At 34.3% G+C, this 20,048-nt stretch overlaps 1 protein-coding gene across 7 annotated transcripts in view; it reads left to right on the plus strand.

Annotated features, from left to right (window-relative positions):
• The window catches only part of PDE7A (phosphodiesterase 7A), a 150,511-nt gene that overhangs the window by 101,046 nt on the left and 29,417 nt on the right, over positions 1-20,048 (plus strand). For all 7 annotated transcript variants that reach the window (XR_012471707.1, XM_074202059.1, XM_074202054.1 and 4 more), the window contains 7 exons: positions 1,144-1,295; positions 2,539-2,602; positions 7,329-7,424; positions 8,550-8,650; positions 14,937-15,068; positions 15,266-15,357; positions 19,734-19,878. Coding sequence is in view for 6 of the 7 variants with exons in the window: in XM_074202059.1 (XP_074058160.1) it covers positions 1,144-1,295; positions 2,539-2,602; positions 7,329-7,424; positions 8,550-8,650; positions 14,937-15,068; positions 15,266-15,357; positions 19,734-19,878 (782 nt within the window). In the remaining variant the exon portion in view is untranslated. The remainder of the gene's footprint in view (positions 1-1,143; positions 1,296-2,538; positions 2,603-7,328; positions 7,425-8,549; positions 8,651-14,936; positions 15,069-15,265; positions 15,358-19,733; positions 19,879-20,048) is intronic.

Below are 20,048 nucleotides of genomic sequence, written 5' to 3' on the forward strand. Positions count from 1 at the left end.
TTAAGAAAGATTTTATTTATTTTTAGTTTCACACCCCCCCCCCCATTCTTACTTCCCTCCCCCATCCCCCAAAGAAGGCAGTCTGTTAGTCTTTACATTGTTTCCATGGTATACATTCATCTAAGTTGAATGTGATGAGAAAGAAATCATATTGCAGATAGCAAATAGCCCATAATTGTCCCTGATTGTTGCACTGATGGAATGAGCAAATCCATCAAGGTTGAACATCACCCCCATGTTGCTGTTAGGGTGTACAGTGTTTATCTGTTTCTGCTCATCTCACTCAGCATCAGTTCATGCAAATCCTTCCAGGCTTTGAATTCCCATCCCTCCTGGTTTCTTATAGAACAATAGTGTTCCATGACATACATGTACCACAGTTTGTTAAGCCATTCCTCAATTGAAGGACATTTACTTGATTTCCAATTCTTTGCTACCACAAACAGGGCTGCTATGAATATTTTTGTACAAATGTTTTTACCCTTTTCATAATCTCCTCAGGGTATGGACCCAGTAGTGGTATTGCTGCATCAAAGGGTATGCACATTTTTCTTGCCCTTTGGATGTAATTCCAAATTGCTCTCCAGAAAAAGTGGATGAGTTCACAGCTCCACCAACAATGTATTAGTGTCCCAGATTTCCCACATCCCTTCCAACACTGATAATTGTCCTTTTTGAGACTTTTTTCCTTAGTAAAAATAGTTTCTATTTTTCGGAAAACATTTAAGAGAGTCTTCAGTCAAAAGATAATTTTGAGTTTCAAATGTAGCTTGAAAACTAGTTTCTATGTTTGAAAGTTAGTGTTAATCCAGGTTTGGTCATTGTGGACATATGCTGCTTAGTATGGGTAGAGAGGCCAAATGACAGTGCATGCTTGAGGAAATGGTCTGAGAGGCACAAAGTCTAGCTTCTGTCAGAATCTCTGTATGCTCTCTAAGGGATAATTAGGTAGATGATTTTAACTTTCATCCTCAATGTAAAAATGTAATTAATGTTATCTGTTTTTCCTTAGGGTGTTAGTAATTATTAAGTAGAAAAGTTCTGTTTGCTGTGGAGGCATAAAAATTGGCAAAAAGTTACTGTATATTTTATGGAATGGTAGATTTGGCTTGATGTATTGATTTTTTTATTGTTATTTTTCAGCACAATCTGAAATTGAAGTGTCTGTGTCTGCCAGGAATATAAGAAGATTATTAAGTTTTCAGCGATATCTTAGATCTTCTCACTTTTTCCGTGGTGTTGCTGCTTCAAATTCATTAAATATTTTAGATGATGACTATAATGGACAAGCTAAGGTTTGTACAACTTATTTTAAAATTTTTCAAATTTCTAAATAAATTTAAACAAAGAATGTCCTATATATATATAGATTTAGTCCAATGCTTAATAAACATTTTTGAGTAAATTATTTTTTATGCTCTTTTTCCTTTTGAAGTTGAAGGTCGCCTTTGAAGTTGAAAGTTACAAAGCATGGTTTTGTGCAGTAAGGAAAGTAAATAGACTTTCTTATTGGTTTATCATTGAGTAAAAAGTAGATTTTTAGAGTAAAGAATCATATTTGAAAAACCATTGAAATTGGTTCCAACCCTAGTATTTTACAGATGAAGAAACTGAGATTCCAAGAGATTGACTCAGCTTGTTACATAAGTAATTAATGCCAAAGCTAGAAATAGACACCTTGTCTCTTGACTATTAGCCAAAAAGATTTTAGAGCAAAGAGATACTTTAGAAACATTCTTGTCCAATCTTTACATTTTATGGCTAAGAAAGCTGAAGTTTAAATAACTTATTTGCTTAAATGACAATATTGTTATTTCGATCTAGACTTTCCTGATACAATCTATTCTTGATATCGATGTAGACATTATATAAAGGCTAAATTACTGAGAATAATCTTAAGCACATACTTATATAAGTAAGAATCTTTCAATTTAGATAAAACCTATTTAATTTTGTTTAGAGGTGGCGTTTAATATCTGATAGATCATCCACATATATAATTTTTTTAGGGTTTTGGGGTTTTTTTGCAAGGCAAATGGGGTTAAGTGGATTACCCAAGGCCACACAGCTAGGGAATTATTAAGTGTCTGAGACCAGATTTGAACTCAGGTACTCCTGATTCCATAGCCGGTGCTGTATCCACTGTACCACCTAGCTGCCCCAATAATTCTTTATCCTAAATAATAAGCCAGATCATCATAATATTATTGTGACACTTTGATTTGAAAAAAACTTTGATCATAATAGTTGAAGACCTTAAATTATATTTACATGGGATTCTTAAAAGTGTCCAAAATACCTTCATGTTTATTCTCTCCTGCCATTCTCCTTCCCCAGCCCAAACACTAGAGAAACATGAAATGATTCATTTTTCGAATCACAGTAAATTTATTTTTTCTGAGTCAAGTAGATTAGTCTTTGAACAATCATTTGAATAAGTCAGTTTCAATTTCTATTGTTTTTTTTAATTAGCCATAGCTAACAAAAAATGTTAATTGAAATTATGTTAATATTGGAAACATTTTTATTTTATTTCAGTGTATGTTGGAAAAAGTTGGCAACTGGAATTTTGATATCTTTCTCTTTGATAGATTGACTAATGGTAAGTAAGAAATGGTTTATTCTGGTCTACTTTGTTATGCAAAAGCCATCTATGGTAGAGAAATATGAGGGATTAAAGAGAGTAGAAAGCCTAAAAAAATGCTCAATTTGATTCCTATAGTATCAGTCAATCCCAGAAGGACCAAAATAGGTTTTTTTTCTTCCAAGTGGTATAGTGGTTAAAGGATCAGATCTGGAGTCAGGAAGACTCATTTTCCTGAGTTCAAATCTGGCCTCAAAATTTACTAGCTATGTGACCCTGGCAAGTCCTTTAACCTGTTTACCTCAGTTTCCTTATTCGTAAAATGAGCTGAAGATGAAAGTGGCAAACCATTCCAGTATCTTTGCCTAAAAAAAAATCCTATTCCAGTATCTTTGCCAAAAAAAAAAAATCCCAAATGCTGTCACATAAGTCAGACATGACCAAAGTGAATGAACAACAAAAATTAACTGGTAGCCAATAAACTCAGTTCCTTTCAGCTTATGTTATTATGGCACTTAACTTTTACAAAAAGTTTTTCAAATAGAAACTGAATGAGATATGTAATACAATTAATATTTTCATGTAAGGTTTCTGGGGAAATTAAATGACTTTCCCTAAGGTTCATAGACAGTAACTGCTCAAACTGAACCTCAGGTCTAGGGTATTTTATGTAGATTCACTACTTTTCTTCTATACTGTGGTGAACTGTATCTTTCAGGGTTGAGTTCCATCATTTCTTTTGGAAAGAAAAACATATATTGACTATTGTGAAGGAGCTTTAGAGAATGATGATTTCTAGTTTATTGATATCATAGGATCCTCTCTAGAACTGTGAGGAAACCTTAGAGGTCATCTAATCCAGCCCCTTCATTTTATAGATAAGGATTAGACATTAAGAGGTTAAGCATTTTAACTTAGATCACATCAGGTAGTAAGTAGTGTAGCTGAATAAAAGGGTATGTACAGTTTGGTAACTTTCTGGTCATAGTTCCAATTGCTTTCTAGAATGTCTTTACCAACTCACAGATCCATCATCACAGTGCTTGTTTTCCTACTGCTCCTCCTTTTAAACTTTGCCATCATTTTCTTTGTTTTCTTTTTTTAACTTTGTCAATTTGATAGATTTGAAGTGGAACTTAAATTTAAATCCAGATCCTCTCACTTCAAGGTTGAGCTTCCAACCACTCTGCCACATTGCTTTTCATAATGAGGTAGCTAAATTGACTACCTGATATATGAACTTTGGTTATGTTTTATATTATTTGTATGCAGGACCATAGACTTAAAATTGAAAGGGAAATCAAAGATCATCTAGTCGAATCACATTTTAGAGATGAAGAAATGAAGTGTAAAATTAAATAACTTGCCCTAGGCACAGAAGCAATAAGTAGCAGAGCTGGGATTTGAACTTGGGTCTTCTGATTCCAAATCCAGCATTTTCCCCATACCTATCATCACAATTATGTCTGGCACACATTTTATATGTTTTGGGCACTATGCTAAGCAAAACTAGTCAAATGAATTATATTACTGTCCAAGTTGAAATTTAACACATAATTAGAACATTTAATGGTACTATTGGCAAAAATGACTTATTGTTTGCCTACTTTGTGTGTAATGTGTATCTTGATTTAGCATAAATTGTTATACAATACTTCAGTAGTTTTGATGATTAAAAATAAAGTTTATTGTAATCTCAAAAGTTTATAAATGGAATATGTCTTAAGAGACTACTGGTCTTAACCAGATCAGCCAACATTAAGAGATTACAATCTTTATGCTTGAATGGATCATCTAAATTTATATGATCACTGCTTGATCTGAGTAATTTTTCTCATTCTCTCTTATTATAATAATCATATTTTGAAACAGTGAAGGAAACACTGTTACACACACACAAAAAAAACACCAAACCCTGTGGTTTAAGTTGTATTCCAGGCATTATTAGATAGCTATACATTTCTTTGTGCTTCAGAGTAGCACAAGTAGTAATATTCCCTATGTGTAATTTTCCTATTCCCCAGAAGATGGGGATATTTTCCCATGAAAGTAGACCATAAATCCTGTGCCACAAAATTGACAGGTTATGTTCATGTGAAAGAAATTATTTGGCATCTCTGTTAATAATAATACTACATCAGTAATGTAGGAATAACAAGATATTTTCCATTTATAGAATATAATGGAAATAATTACTAACTTTCCTGAGACAGATTAGTTTCACCATGTGAAATGTGGAAAAAGGTTCAGCAGTAGCTCACCATTTCATAAGAATTTTGCTGATCACATAATTCATTTTTATAAATTACTGTTATTTAAAAAAAGAAAAAATAAATTACTGTTATTTGTTTAATAAATTGTGATACTTCTTCAGTTTCTTGAAAGTATTAGTTTTTGTCAACCACCTTTTAGACATATCTCAAACTAGATATTTACTTTGTCCATAAAAGAAATCATTATCTTTTTATCAAATCTTTTTCCCCTTTCCAAACTTAGTTATTCCTATTGCATATATACCACTATTCTCTCAAATACCCAAGTTTTCAACCTTAGTATTGCCCTGGACACCTAATTCTCCTTCACTACTCCCCCCACCCCCATCCATTCAGTTGTCAATTCTTGATATTTCTTCATTTGTAAAATCTCTTGGATAAATTCCTCTTTCTCCACTTATATAGCCTAGTCCATGTCCTCATTTTTCATTTGGGCTATTGCAAAAGCCTTCTGATGGGCAGCTAGGTGGTGCAGGTGGGATCACCGACCCAGAATCAGGAGTACCTGAGTTCAAATCCAGCCCCAGCACATAATTACCTAGATTTGTGACCTTGAACAAGTCACTTAACCCTATTGCCTTAAGTAAATAAAACTAAAACAAAGAAAAAAAGCAATAGCCTTATGATTGGTCTCCCTATTTTAAATCTCTCACTACTTCAACTCATCCTGGATTCAGCTATCAAAGTGATTTTTCAAAAATTTGGGTCTGTCCATGTGCCCCTACTTCCCTTCTCAATAAATTTCAGTGGCTTTTGATTTGCTTCCAGGATAACTATAAAGTCCCCAGTTTGGCACTTAAAGTTCTTCATTTACTGTTTCCTTCCTAGTTTTCCAGGATTAAAATTCACTTTGCTGTAATCTCTGTGATCTAGCTATACTGACCTATTTGATGTTCATTCCATATGACACTTTATCTTCTGAATCTGGGCCTTTGTCCCCACTCTCCCCCTCCTCACCTCCACATCTAAGCTATTCCTGGCTTCCTTTAAGAACTCAAACCCAAATCTTGTCTTTATATAAGAAGCTTTTCCTGGTCCTCAGTCTACAGATGCCTTTTATTTGAGATTATTCTTTATTCACATATTATGTGTCGTATATTCCTAATTATTTATTTCCCTGTTACTTCTTTCATTATAATATGAGCTCTTCATATATAAAAACTTTTTTTTTTACTTTGTGTCCCCTCCCTTTTCCAAATCGGTTCTCCATAAAATGGTTAATAGAACAGGTCTGATGTCACTAGGGGCATCTAGATGGCAGAGTGGATAAAGCACCAGACCTAGAATCAGTCAAGTCACTTAAACCTGTTTACCTCAGTTTTCTCACCTGTAAAATAAACTGGAAAAGGAGATAGCAAAGCACTCTATTACTTTTGCCAAGAAAACGCCTAAAGAAGAGCCAGATACTACTGAAAGGCTACTAAACAAGGATTATGTCATGGCATTCTCCTATTCAGTAAAATCCAATGACTCCCTATTAACCCTTAAGATCAAATATTATTGGGGCGGCTAGGTGGCACAGTGGATAGAGTACTGGCCTTGGAGTCAGGAGTACCTGAGTTCAAATCCAGCCTCAGACACTTAATAATTACCTAGTCGTGTGGCCTTGGGCAAGCCACTAACCCCATTGCCTTAGAAAATCTTAAAAAAAAAGGATCAAATTTATTTCATCTTTACTTTGCAAAATACTTACCAATATAGTAATATGAGAGTGTATAATTTATTAATTCTACTTAGGGCACATGTATTCTTTTTTTTTTTTCTGATGGGGTGTACTGTTAAAGACATTTGTAGATCACTGATCCAGTTCAACCCCTCATGTTATTGATGCCATAGGTCACATAGTACAGAGACAAAATTCAAACTCGGTTTTTCTGATGACAGATCCAGTGCTCTTCCTTGAATCTTGCTAATTCATTAATTTGAATGAATTCCATGATTAAATTTAAATTTTTTATTTTCTGAATGCTGTAAAAACAAAATGAAATTCATTTTTAGAATATTGTTCACTTTACATATTTCACTTTAGTGTTGGAAGAGTAATAAATAAAAGATGTTCACTGCTGTGAAAGAGTATTTTGTCAGAGAAGATGATAAAATCATGGAGTTCTTTTGCAAAATTGTTTCATAAAGATGATTTTTGTTCACATTTCATTGTACTTATTCATCTTTGAAAATAAACAATTTGTAAATGTCAAATCTTTATTTGAAAAAAGTATAACCCAAAAAATAATTTGTACATAGAATGTAAGATTTCATTTCTAGAATCTGACTTAGAAAAAATAAAACTGAAAATCATAAGTAATCCATTGTATTTCATAATGTCTATTCACATATACAGTAAAGTCTATAAATGTAGGGAGAGACATTAATATTATTGATATGCCATATGCATTTCCTGGTTTAAAATGAAAAAAAATTATGTGCTGATATTTACAGTGCATAATATATTTTCCCTTTTTCTTTTTTAGGAAACAGTCTAGTGAGCTTAACCTTTCACTTATTTAGTCTTCATGGACTAATTGAGTACTTCCACTTAGATATGATGAAACTTCGTAGGTTTTTAGGTAAGAAATTCTACTTGATGTCTTGGTAACCTAAATATAATAAGAATTTGTTTAAATTTTTTATGTTACATCCTACCAAAATCTAACAATTTCTATTTTTTTTCTTTTCTAAATATGAGACTGCAAGAAGAATGCACACTGGAATGCTTTGCTCTTTTCCTACCCGACCACTGTAACTAATAGTAACCCATTAAATAGAGGCAGGAAATATTTCAGGATTTGCTATAATCAAAGAATTTGCTGGTTACTGTTTAATGACCTGCTCTCTGAAAATAGGAGCAACATTTAAATTTAATCTGCATTATTAACATTTTCTTCATCATTTAAGAAAACAAATCAATCCTTGATTTATGTAGTATTTGCTGATTTCCAAGGTATAAATACTCATGTTGAATGGTATTCGCACAGTAACTGGTATAAGCTGACTCTGGTACCCCTGATTGTAATGGAGACCCAAGTTTGAATAAGCATGTAGTAATTAATGTTTGTGGAACAATGTTTGTGGTAGCAACACATACATAATCTATAACGAATTGGTTGTATTCTCAATTGGGGAGGTAGGCAATAAGGGAGAGAATTTGAAACTCAGAACTTTTAAAAGACGAATGATAATTGTTTTTACTTGTAACTTGGGGAAAATAAAAATACTCAAGAAATTAAGAAGTATGCAGCATTCATGAATTGACCTGCCTTTTGGAAATATATACTAGACAAGTAGTCATCTTTTCTACACAATTTCTGTCCGTTATATAGCTTTGTTTCTAGGGAGGGGAATTATTATTCTTTGTTTAAATATTATTAGTTTCTCGTTTGCTTCATTTTTTAAAAAGAAATTTCTTAGAAATACTTTTTGCAGATCCTGCAACCTGTATATGAGGGCATTGAATCGAAACAAAGCACAAAATGTTGACAATACACAAATTCTCAGCTTAGAAATTATTATTTCATGTGCTCATTATTTAAATATGATTGAGGGAGTGGCGAATTGTTTCCAAAATGTGACAATATCAGGTCATTTTTTTAGATGGTGTTACTTAAAATGTATATTAATAGATGTTGTATTAACAGATATATATTAATCATGTTAATACATAATTATAATTAAATTACTATTTCTCTCTTTAGTTATGATTCAAGAAGATTATCATAGTCAGAATCCTTATCACAATGCAGTTCATGCTGCTGATGTGACTCAGGCCATGCACTGTTATTTAAAAGAACCTAAGGTAAGATGTTTACATTAATTCCATCTACTGTTCTAAGATGAAAAACATAATTTGAATGTGTAAATATTCATTTTCAAATGTTTCATCTTTATTTCAATGTCTTAAATCAAAGATTAGTAACCTGTGTAGCATCTAACTAGTAAAAGTTTCTAGATAGCATGATAAGAGAGCCTAGGTTGAAGATAGGATGATTGGACTAGATCTTCTTACAAAGTTAGGTCCAGTGATTAATGACAGATATGGTCACTCTTTCTTTAACACTACTTTACCTTGCATATTTCTCCATTTTCTTTCTTTCTTTTTTTTTTTTTGCAAGGCAGTGGGGTTAAGTGACTTGCCCAAGGCCACATAGCTAGGTAATTATTAAGTGTCTGAGGCCGTATTCGAACTCAGGTACTCCTGACTCCAGGGCTGGTGTTCTATCTACTGCGCCACCTAGCTGCCCCTTCCATTTTTTTTTTTTATCCACCTCTTTGAACCAGTATTTCAGTTTCCTCTTAGAGGTGGAAAAAATAGTTTGGAAACTGTGTAAACTGAAATACTGGTTCAAAGAGGTGGGGGGGTTTTGCCTTAATACATCTTTCAAATTATTGCTAGATTAATCTTACTAATGTACACTTTGGTGACAAAAATATAGTTTATCTTAGGTTCTGTACCTAAACTTTTTGTGCTTGTCTTGTTTTCTAATGCATTGCCTTCAAGAAACAGGAGCATCTCCATTCCAGAATGAAGCATCCAAAATTGGGGACCCAGAGAAGAGATGGATAACCCATCTTTTAAAGCTTATCTCAAACACCAACTTCTCCATAAACTTCACTTATTTCTTTTATACAAAAATTATCTTTCCTCTTTTGAATCTCACCAAGATCACTCTGCCCCTCTCTAATACTTACATGTATTATTTTTACTATTATTTATTTTTCATATTTTTCTGCTAGACTGTAAACTCAATGTCAACAAACTATTTGCTTCATCTTTTTGTCTCCTAACGTAGCAAAAAATCTTACCTTTAACCTTAATATTCTTACATTGATAATAAGTGAACTTGAATCATGAAATACAAATACACCAAGTAATTGAAACTATAATTCACCCAAATGGAAAAGTAGAGGAATAGGTTTGTTATGAGCAGGCTTTAACACATTAAAAAATGAGTAATGCTACAAGAGAGGCAGGATGAAGGATATCATTAGATGCTACTGGTCAATACCTCTCATGTGATTAGTCTGGGGGGGGGGATGAAATTTAGATCAGATCAAATAAGAATTAAAAAATCTAATGATAGGGGCAGCTAGGTGGCATAGTGGATAAAACACCGGCCTTGGAGTCAGGAGTACCTGGGTTCAAATCTAGTCTCAGGCACTATGTAATTATTAATAATTACCTAGTTGTGTGGCCTTGGGCAAGCCACTTAACCCCATTTGCCTTGCAAAAACCTAAAAAAATAAAAATCTAATGAGAAACTACTAAAGTATGTGACTTCTAATATCCCAGAACTTGAGTATACTGTAAGCACATGCAAATGAGGTCACCAGTGAAGCAAGTGCAGGAAAACAATCTAGCAATTTCTCAGTTCAGTTCTAGTTAAGCCGGAGACACGTATATTTTATAGGATTCTGTGATTAGATGTAATAGGACAGAAGTTTTGTACAAGAAAGCCCCAGTGGGATAAGAATTTGGACTTAGAAAAACTCAGGTAGCTTCATAACAAGTAGGGGGTGGCAGCACTTGGACCAGATAGGTCCAAGCATCCAGAGACTCAGAGTTTTCTAGAAGTCTCTATCCTGAGTAACAAAAGAGGGATCCCATGCTCTGAAGCTCAAAGATATAGTCAGGCTTAACTACCGGAGGTGGAGGTCAATTCAGGGACTGAAGGTATTCAGAGCAATGGCAAACAAAACCATATCTCCCAAAAAGGTATCAAGGGGCAGACTTAACCCTGGCACAAAAGCCCCAATTCTGGGACTGGGGCTGGAGATTAAAAAAAAAACATATCAACTAGTACAAAAAAATAGCTTAATAGGATTTGAAAATTCTTGAGTGTTTGGAGGTATGCATTTGTAGATGATGAGCAGGATCAAGGGATATGATCATGACTGTATGTGAGTGAAGTGAATAGGAGTGAGTATGTTGAGGAACCAGGTGATTAGGGTATTTTAAGATGAGATTAAATTATGGAATAAAAGCTCTGGAAGAAAGAATTAAAAGTGGAATTAATAACTTAAATCTTAAGCAAGTAATGAATTTCCCTGAAGATTAAAATAGACAATACAAATCTTTTTTTTGGATCTCTAAAGAAGATTTCTCTCATTCTTCATTATCTGTTTCTTCTAAACTCCCTTTATTTGGTATATGATCCCTATATTTGCATAGTCCTTCTCTATTCTCTGCATTTTTCATGGGGAGGTAAAACTTGAAGTTTCATTTTAGACTCTCCCCTCTAAGCAGTTTTTATCATTGCTTTATAGAGCTTACTTTGTGAATTCCCCTTTTCTATTGTACTTCACTGCCAGAATAATAACAATTCCTGCAGGTGTCAAGAGAGGACATTGCCCCAAGGCAGGAATTTTCATCCTTTTCCCCCACATTCCTGACTATACCAATAACATATGTCTTCCTACCAGGTCACCTTACTTTTCCATTCACCTCAAAATCTCTTCATTGAATCACTATCCTCCCACCCCCTCTGTCATCAGTTGCCCCAGGGAGTTTCAACCCCACTGCTAACACCTACTGCAAGTCAAATGGTGTTTTCAGGCACCAAATTTTAACAGACTTCACTCAGCACATGGTTCAGTTCTTCCTTCACAAAACAAATCTCTTCACCCATAAGAATAATTCATCAGTGAAACTTCTTCCCACCACCAAAATACATCATCTTCCCCTCATTGCTAGCTCTCAATCTGACCCAGACACATTACAAACTCCCCACAATCCTACTCTCCTCCCTTTTTTTCATATACTCTCTAATTTTGTAATGTAGTCACACAAAAAACATCGATTTAGCTATAGGTGGAATGTCTAATCAGGTTTGTCACATAATGCCCCAGCCTGCCTCTTCATCATTACACTCTACCTGATTTCTGCCCTGACTTTTTGTTTTTGTTCCATTGTTGTTTGGAACACATTATTCCATTTTCTCCCATATTTTCTAGTTTTGGTACAAATTAGCATTTTATCTTGGTTTGTTTTTTAAATGCCCTCTCTTTTGTATTTGAAGGTTTCTCCTACTAGCTTGCAGACTTTAATTTTTGTTTCTGAATTCAATTGTTAAATTTTAACAACCATGTGCTTTGGAGTTTATAACCTTCAAATTTTTGGGGGGGGAGGCCATTTATGCATTCTTACAATGTGATCAAAATTTCTAGACAGTTTTTCTACTTCTTGAATTATGGTATTCAAGTTTAACTGGTCATATTTTTCTGGGAGATCTATACTCTGTAGGTTGTCTGTATACATCCTGTTTTTGAGTTCAAAATCATTGCTTAAAAAGAGCATTTAAAAAAATGTTTATTGCTTTCACTTCTGTGTGTTTTCATCTTGTAGCTGCTGGCTACTTGAGTTCAGTTCTGCCCCTGAGGAATCGCTATTCAGACTTGGGGAAGCAAGGATGAAAATAAAACAAAAATTTATTAAAAAGATTACAAGACATAGGAAGGGCTTGGGGGGGGGGGGGAGACAGAGAGAGATAAAAGAACAGCCAAGCGGCATTGGCAGGGCCATGGTCAGAGAAGACTGCCCAGGTTTTTATATGTCTTATCTCTCACCCAGAGGGCAAAAAGGAGAACTCCCTTTCTCTTTACTGGACTAGGAATTAGGTAGGGGGTAAAACCTAAGGAGATCAGGACACAAATTTAAGTCAATGGTACATCTAGAGTAGCCTTTAAGATTACAGATTATTTCTGTTTCAATCATATTCTCTATTTCTAGTCAATTTACATCTCAAGAGTAGGTCTAGGTCAGTTTACATCTCTACCCAGTGTTCTTTGTTACATTCACAGTTCTCTTCATCTTTCCCCTGCATCAATCTCAAACATTTGTCTTCTATTTCATTTCTTTGGAGAGAATTGTCGTTAGAGAATCAATTTTTCTATTATGTCAATTATTTCTCTGAGCGGGCTAAATAAATCTTGCTCTCATAATTCTAATTTTTCTTTAAACTACTCAGGCACATTGTGCACATTGTTTTGTGATTTCATGTTTTCTCAAATTTCACAAGTCTTTTGTCATAATGTTGAGTCATTTTCCTTTGTTTTGTAGTATTTATTCACTCATTAATTAGCTCCTGATACCATATTTCCTTCTGCTATTAATGATTTCTTTATTGATTTGCTCAGACTCAAAGTCTTTGTGTCCTTTTTCTCCTTAGATCTTTGGTAATTTTGGGGTTTCCCCCCCTCTATTATTCTGTTGCTCATTTTCTGACTCCTTCCTCCCTGGGGTTGGGGTGTTAAAGCATTTCAGCCATCCCATATGGAGCAATTCAAGATTCATCAGCCAAGGTTCCTGCCTTAAGTGACTTGTTGCCAGAAAGAACTAGCCCCAGTTGGATGCTGGATGGCTGGACTCTTCCTTAGGACTCTTCCATAGCTATTACACTATAAACCCACATAGTCTGACAACCTGATATTGTTGTCGAAAAGCAGAACTGATTTCTGTCTTTTGGCTCTTAGATCTTTGAATAATGGAACGGGGAGAAGTTTGAGGAGGTGGAGTTGAAGTTTGCTTACTGACCCAGACAGATATCCTGTTCCTTGTCCCTCTCTTTGAGCACTTTTCTAAAGAGATCTTTTGCATAATAAATTGCTGTCAGGATACTGACTATCAAAGCTTCAGCAAATTTTCATAGCTTGGATCTTAGATTTCCATGGCACTGAAATAATGAAGAAAGGAATAGGATCCTATTTTGATGTAAACCTGTATGTATTTAGATCAGCTAGTGCAGCCTTCCTGCCAGTACTGTTGGTGGGCTTTTGGAAGTGGGAGGGCTGTATTTGTAATAAGTAAGCTCAAAATAATTGCTAGTTCATGGCTTTTTAAAAAAAATTTCTTTGGGACTCTTGATGTTACTAGACTACAGAGACAGCTGAAGCTGTTTTATCTACATAATTTCTGTTTTGGAGAGGTTTGAGAAGTGAAGATCAGAGAATTATTTATTCACATGACCCAAAAATCTCAGATCCATGATTGTGAAAACAGCAAAAATTAGGAGAACAAAATTGTAAGATAGAAAAATGGAAGGAAATATAAGCTATCAGCTGTCAAAAACAGTTCCCCTGAAAACTCAGTCAAGAAAAGATAATTTAAAAATCATTGTATTCAATGGTTAAAAAGTATATTATAGAATTAGGGGGCAAAGTGAAAATTGAAAGGATTAATCAATTATTTTCTGAAAGAAACCCCAACAAGAAAAGTATCAAGAATATCAGAATCAAAATCCAGAATTATTCAACTCTCAACAAGCATTTATTCAGACTCTTACTATGTGATTGACACTATTAAGAAAAGGCAGTCTCTAGTCTCAAGAGAAGCTCATGGTCTTTATGTTAGACAGGTGGGGGATGGAGGGGAAGAAAGCATGCGGCCAACTGTGTACAAACAAGGTTGTGTGTGTGTGTGTGTGTGTGCGCACACACATATACACAGAGAATAAATTAGAGGTAATTAACAGAGGAAAGGCTTCTTGTAGAAGGTGGCATTTTAGGTGGGACTTAAAGAAGGAAGTAAAGAAGTAGAAATTGGGAAGGAGAGAATTTCAGGCATGGATCTGGAGGAAATGCTAAGGGTCAGAAGAAGGAATGTCATTTGTAAGGAGCATCAAAGAGGCTAGTGTCCCTGCACTACAAAGTTTACAGAGGGAGTAAGTTGTAAGAAGATTAGATTAAAAATTTAGGAAAGATGCAGGTTACAAAAGATAGAAATTTTTGCATTTGATCCTCAAACTTATAGGAAACCACTGTAATTTATCATAAAATCAGGCCTTCATTTTAAGATCAGTTTTAAGATCAGCTGAGTGGATGGTGGTCTGGAGTAGGGAGAGATGAAGAAGGGAGACCAAGCACAGCAGGCTATTGCCATAGGTCAGATATTTTATTTAGACAGTATCACTAATATGTAAATGAAGTTTGCTAAAAATAGTATAGTTGTAATTTGTATTAAATTAGATAACTTCACTAAAATACAATCAGTATAATTTCATTTTGGCTAATGCAGTGGTAGTATTGAGTGGTACAGAATTTCTCAGGTGTATTCAGGTGATTAATAATCCATCTTATTAAATTTATAGCTTGCCAACTCTGTAACTCCTTGGGACATCTTGCTGAGTTTAATTGCAGCTGCCACACACGATCTTGATCACCCAGGTGTTAATCAGCCTTTCCTTATTAAAACAAATCATTACTTAGCAACTTTATACAAGGTAAGTATAATTATAACAAAGTAAAACTTAAGTAAAACTTACTATTTTAGAAATATGAAACGAATATGAACTGTTTTGAGTGAAAACAATTATTAATGGAAGGAGGTTTTTAGGTAGTTTAACTGAAGCATTCTTTTTGTTTAGAATCATAGTAAAATATATTAAATAACTTAGTACTTTGCTTTTATTTTTTTTAGAATACCTCAGTATTAGAAAATCACCACTGGAGATCAGCAGTGGGGTTATTGAGAGAATCTGGTTTATTTGCCCATCTGCCATTAGAAAACAGGTATGTTGGATAGATATAATGCAATTTGTTAACTAAATTCATTTTATTTTATTTTGAACCAAGGAAAGTGATTTTTACCAAATGTTTTGAAGTTAGTATTTTTCCCTTTGCCCAATATATTTCTACTTAGCAAATTTTTGTTCAAATGTTGAGCTAATTGAAAAAAGAAATATATATTTTATATATACACATTACATATATGTTTTAAAATACATATTCATAAATATACATGTAGGCTTCTATAGATGTGACATCTCTAATATTTCCAGTATTTTTTTCCTGAAATTAATGGATGACAATTGGGGATTTGGGGGGGGGGTGTATTTGTTTTTAAATAGACTCAGAATTTTACCAAAACTATTGGTTTTAGAAATCCATTCCAATAGACTAGTTTGTATGAATAATACTGATGAGTTCTTAAAATTTACAACATCATTCCATACACATAATGGGGTCAATTATACATTTAAATCATACCATTTTTATCTCAGGCATTAAGTTAGCTTTCTTTTAAGACTGAATTCAAACAAATAGAAAAGGGAAGAAAAGGGAAGTAAAGTACAAATCCATAAAATCTACTGATTTTTAATATCTACAGGATTAATTTTAATTATTCACTGCTTAGAAATTTTCACATACAGTGAAAATATACAGTATTTCACATACAAAATATTATCTTAAGTTCTTTGCATTTTAGACATTTCTGTTGCTGTCAGGATTAAAGGACATGTCAAAGCACATTAACATAGAAATGAAAGAAAAATGATGGAAATCATTTTGAGAGCTATATACTTTTGTAAGATTAACACACTTGTTTTTTATTAATGACTATGCTGAGGGACAGTCCACATACTCCATTGTCAACTGTGTATTATCAGGAAGACCCTCAGCACCCTCTGTTCAATTTAGAAGAGGACATAGACACTGGGCAGTAATGGATGGGTTTATGATCTGCAGGATAGAAGTAGATAACCACATTGATGCAATCAGACCTTGAGAAAGTATTGAGCACAGTATTGTGCCAGGCATTGTCAGTAGAAATGCAAAATTCCCTAAGAAATTTATATTCCACAGGAATATATAGTCTGAATGGATAAGTAAATATAAGACAACTTGGATTGAGCAAAAGAGAGAACTAATAACTTAGAGGTGAAGTATTAGTAAAGGTTTGGCATCAGTGCTGAACTTATAAGAACCCAAGAATTTTAAGACAGGTGAGGGGCATTCTGTCTCTGTGCAAAGGAGCACAGAGACAGAATGGAATTTTGATGCAACTAGTAGCTAAATTTGACTATTAAATGGGATGTATATGAAAGGTAATAGTATGAAATGAGACTGGGAAGGTAGGTTGGACTAGATTATGGAGGGATGTAAGACCCAAATTGATGAGTTTGTCTTTTGTACTAGTGGCAATAGGAAACCATTTTTTAAAAAAAATATATTATTTGCTATGTGTCAGGCTTTGTGTTAAGTTGCTGGGGGAAACAAAGTCAGAAATAAAAACAAAAGACAAAAAAAAACAAAACTCCTGCTTTCCTGTTCATGGACTAATTAGAGGAAATAACATGCAACATTTCATAATTCATATACATACATACATACACATAAATAAATACATATATATATATACATATATATGTATGTGTGTATGTGTGTGTGTGTGTATATATACACACACACACACACACATACACACACACACACACACAGAAGAAATATATTAGGGTTCTTGTGTAAAGAAAGGGCAGTGTTACCTGAGGCTTGAAGTAAGCCAGGGAAACTAGGAGGCAGAGACAGGAGAGAATTTCAGGTTTCCAGAGTTATAAGATTAGAGTGTTATGTGTGAGGAAAGCTAGGAGTCTGGTGTCATTGGATCATAAGAGTATCTTGAGGTAGAGAGGGAGTAAGTTGTTAAGAAAAGTGGATAAGTTGGAGGGGGTTTGGTTATGAATGACTTGGAAAGGCAAACGGGGAGTTTTCTATTTACTCCTGAAGGTAATAGGGATCCACTGGAGTTAATCATATGGCCAGGGTCGGGTGTGGTAGGAGATAGGTGTAAACGGAGAATGACTTTTCACTTTAGAAAGATCAGTTGGAAGATGAACTTGAGTGGGAAGAGACTTGAGGCAGGCTGACCAATTAGTAAACTATTGCCATAATCCAGCTTGGTGTCAATATCAGTACAGAAAAGAGGGTGCATACTGAAAATATTATAGAGGTAGAAGTAACAGTTTGTTTAACTGATTGATGTGGAGGACTCTAGAGAATAAAGGGTCTGGGATGATACCTAGATTTTAACTCTCAGTGTTTGGGGCAACAGTGGTAGACAGGATAGTAATAGGGAACTTTGGGAAAGGGAAGAGTTTGGGGAAAAATATGAGGTCAGTTTGGGACATATTGAGTGTAAGATGTCTATAGACATCTAATTTTGAGATATTTGTTCAGGTCAGTAAAGGGGTTAGGGCTGAAAATGTAAATCTGTGAATTGTCTGCATAGAGATAAGAATTGATGTTACCAGGTAAAATAGTATAGAGGTAGAAAAGAAGAGGACAGCTAAGGAGTGCAGTGGATAGAGTACTAGGCCTGAAGTCAGGAGTACTCATCTTGCTGAGTTCAAATGTGACCTAAGGAGGAGTTGGATATGATTAAACAGTAAAGAAGAGAAGAATGTCAAGGACAAAGCCTTGGGACCCCTCCACTGTTAGCAGTTGGTACCTTAATGAAAATCCAGAAAGAGGATAGGGAAATAGTCAGATAGAAAACCAAGAGAGAGGAGTGTCAATTAGGCAAAAGTAACCAAAAAATCAGTAGTCATTCATACGCAAGAAGAGGACTATGCATTTTTTCTTCAAGATTGGGCCTGGTCATTTTCAGTATTAGTGAGTTCCTTGGGTTGTTTTTGGTTTTTGCTGCTTTTTTTTGCCTGCACAGAAGTCTTCTCATTACTTCTCTTACATTCTTAGGATATAAGAGTATTCCTTTACACTGATATGTCAATATTTTTTTAGTTACTTACCAATTGACAGTCATTTATTTTATTTCCAGTTCTTTTTTTGGGGGGGGCAAGGCAGTGGGGATAATTGACTTGCCCAAGGTCATACAGCTTTTTAATTATTATTTTCTGAGGCCAAATTTGAATTCAGGTCCTCCTGACTCCAGGAGGGCCAGTGTTCTATCCATTGCATCACCTAGTTGTCCCTATTTCCAGTTCTTTGTACTACAAAAAATATTATGAATACTTTGGAAAGGAAATGGTTAGGGAAATTATCTGGCATGATAAGGATGTATATAAGGGGACATCTATATAAATGAAGAGGAAGGTAAGGAGTGTGGCTGATACTTAAACCTTACTTTGGTCCAAATTAGGCAGTCAAATGATGGAAAAATACATACAGAGTTGGGTACAAAAAAGGGAAAAGGTTGAAAGGGAGGAGTAAAAAGTAAATGGAAGACAGTTGAAGGGAAGGATAAATTATGAACAAAATAAACTATTAAGGATATACCGAAATGATTCTGACCTTGTAGAGATGGCATTGAATTGGAATCTGAAGGAGTGCCCATAAATTGAATATTTATTGGATAAACAAGTTACGATATATAAATTTAAGTACTGTTGTGTTCTTATAAGTTAAGTGACCAAACTTGATTCCATAGGACTAATGAAGAAATATGATGCCCAATTCCTGACAGAAGTAAAGGACTCAATATGCAGAATAAGATAAACAATTTTGGACATGGGGGGGGTGGTTATTGGTTGACATTAGAAGCTCTATAAGAACCAAAGCTGTATAATGGAAAAAGCAGTGTCTCTAAATTAAGATGAACTGGGTTCAAATCCTTTCTTTTGTGGGGTGTGTGTGTGTGTGTGTGTCTGTGTGTGTGTGTAGCAAGTCAGTTAGTCTCTGTGGGCTTTAGGTTACGCTGCTGTAGAAAGTGGGATTAGATCAGATGTCCTCTGAGACTACATTGACTACAATAATTTAGATGAAAATCTTAAAAGTATCCAAATTCAGATGAATAATTTTAATGATACATTTTAGGCATAGAATTCACAGTTTAACCTCAGAGACCATCTAATCCAGTCCAGACCTGAATAATACCTTCTATAACATACTTGTTAATTGGTCATTGAAATTTTCCAAAAGATACAAAACAATAATTCCACCTTAGTTCTGATAATATACAAGTATTTCCTTTGAGTATTTGGATAAGGATTTTTTTCTCTTAAAACCATCTTTAAAGTAGCTGCAGATAATCAGTTTATTTGAAATGTGGATTATTTTATAGATAAAAACAAAAAATGAGAAATGTTTATAGTTTATATGCTCTGTGTGAATATATATATCTCACAATTTTTAAATTTTTCTAATTCCAGGCAACAGATGGAAAACCAGATAGGTGCTTTGATTCTAGCTACGGACATTAGTCGACAAAATGAGTATCTGTCATTGTTTAGATCCCATTTGGACAAAGGAGACTTATGCTTAGAAGATGCCAATCATCGACATTTCATTTTACAGGTGACACTGACTGTATTCCTAATTTATGTCATGTAGATATCAGAGTAAAAATAAAATGTTACTGCATCAGAGTGGTGGTCTAATGATGCATAAATGCTGAGGCAAAGTTATAAGTTTATTTAATGATTATAAGTTGCTAGCAGGAGGTATCTGTAACTATTTCATCACTT

This window comes from Macrotis lagotis, chromosome X (assembly GCF_037893015.1).
Source record: "Macrotis lagotis isolate mMagLag1 chromosome X, bilby.v1.9.chrom.fasta, whole genome shotgun sequence".
Taxonomy (NCBI): domain Eukaryota; kingdom Metazoa; phylum Chordata; class Mammalia; order Peramelemorphia; family Peramelidae; genus Macrotis; species Macrotis lagotis.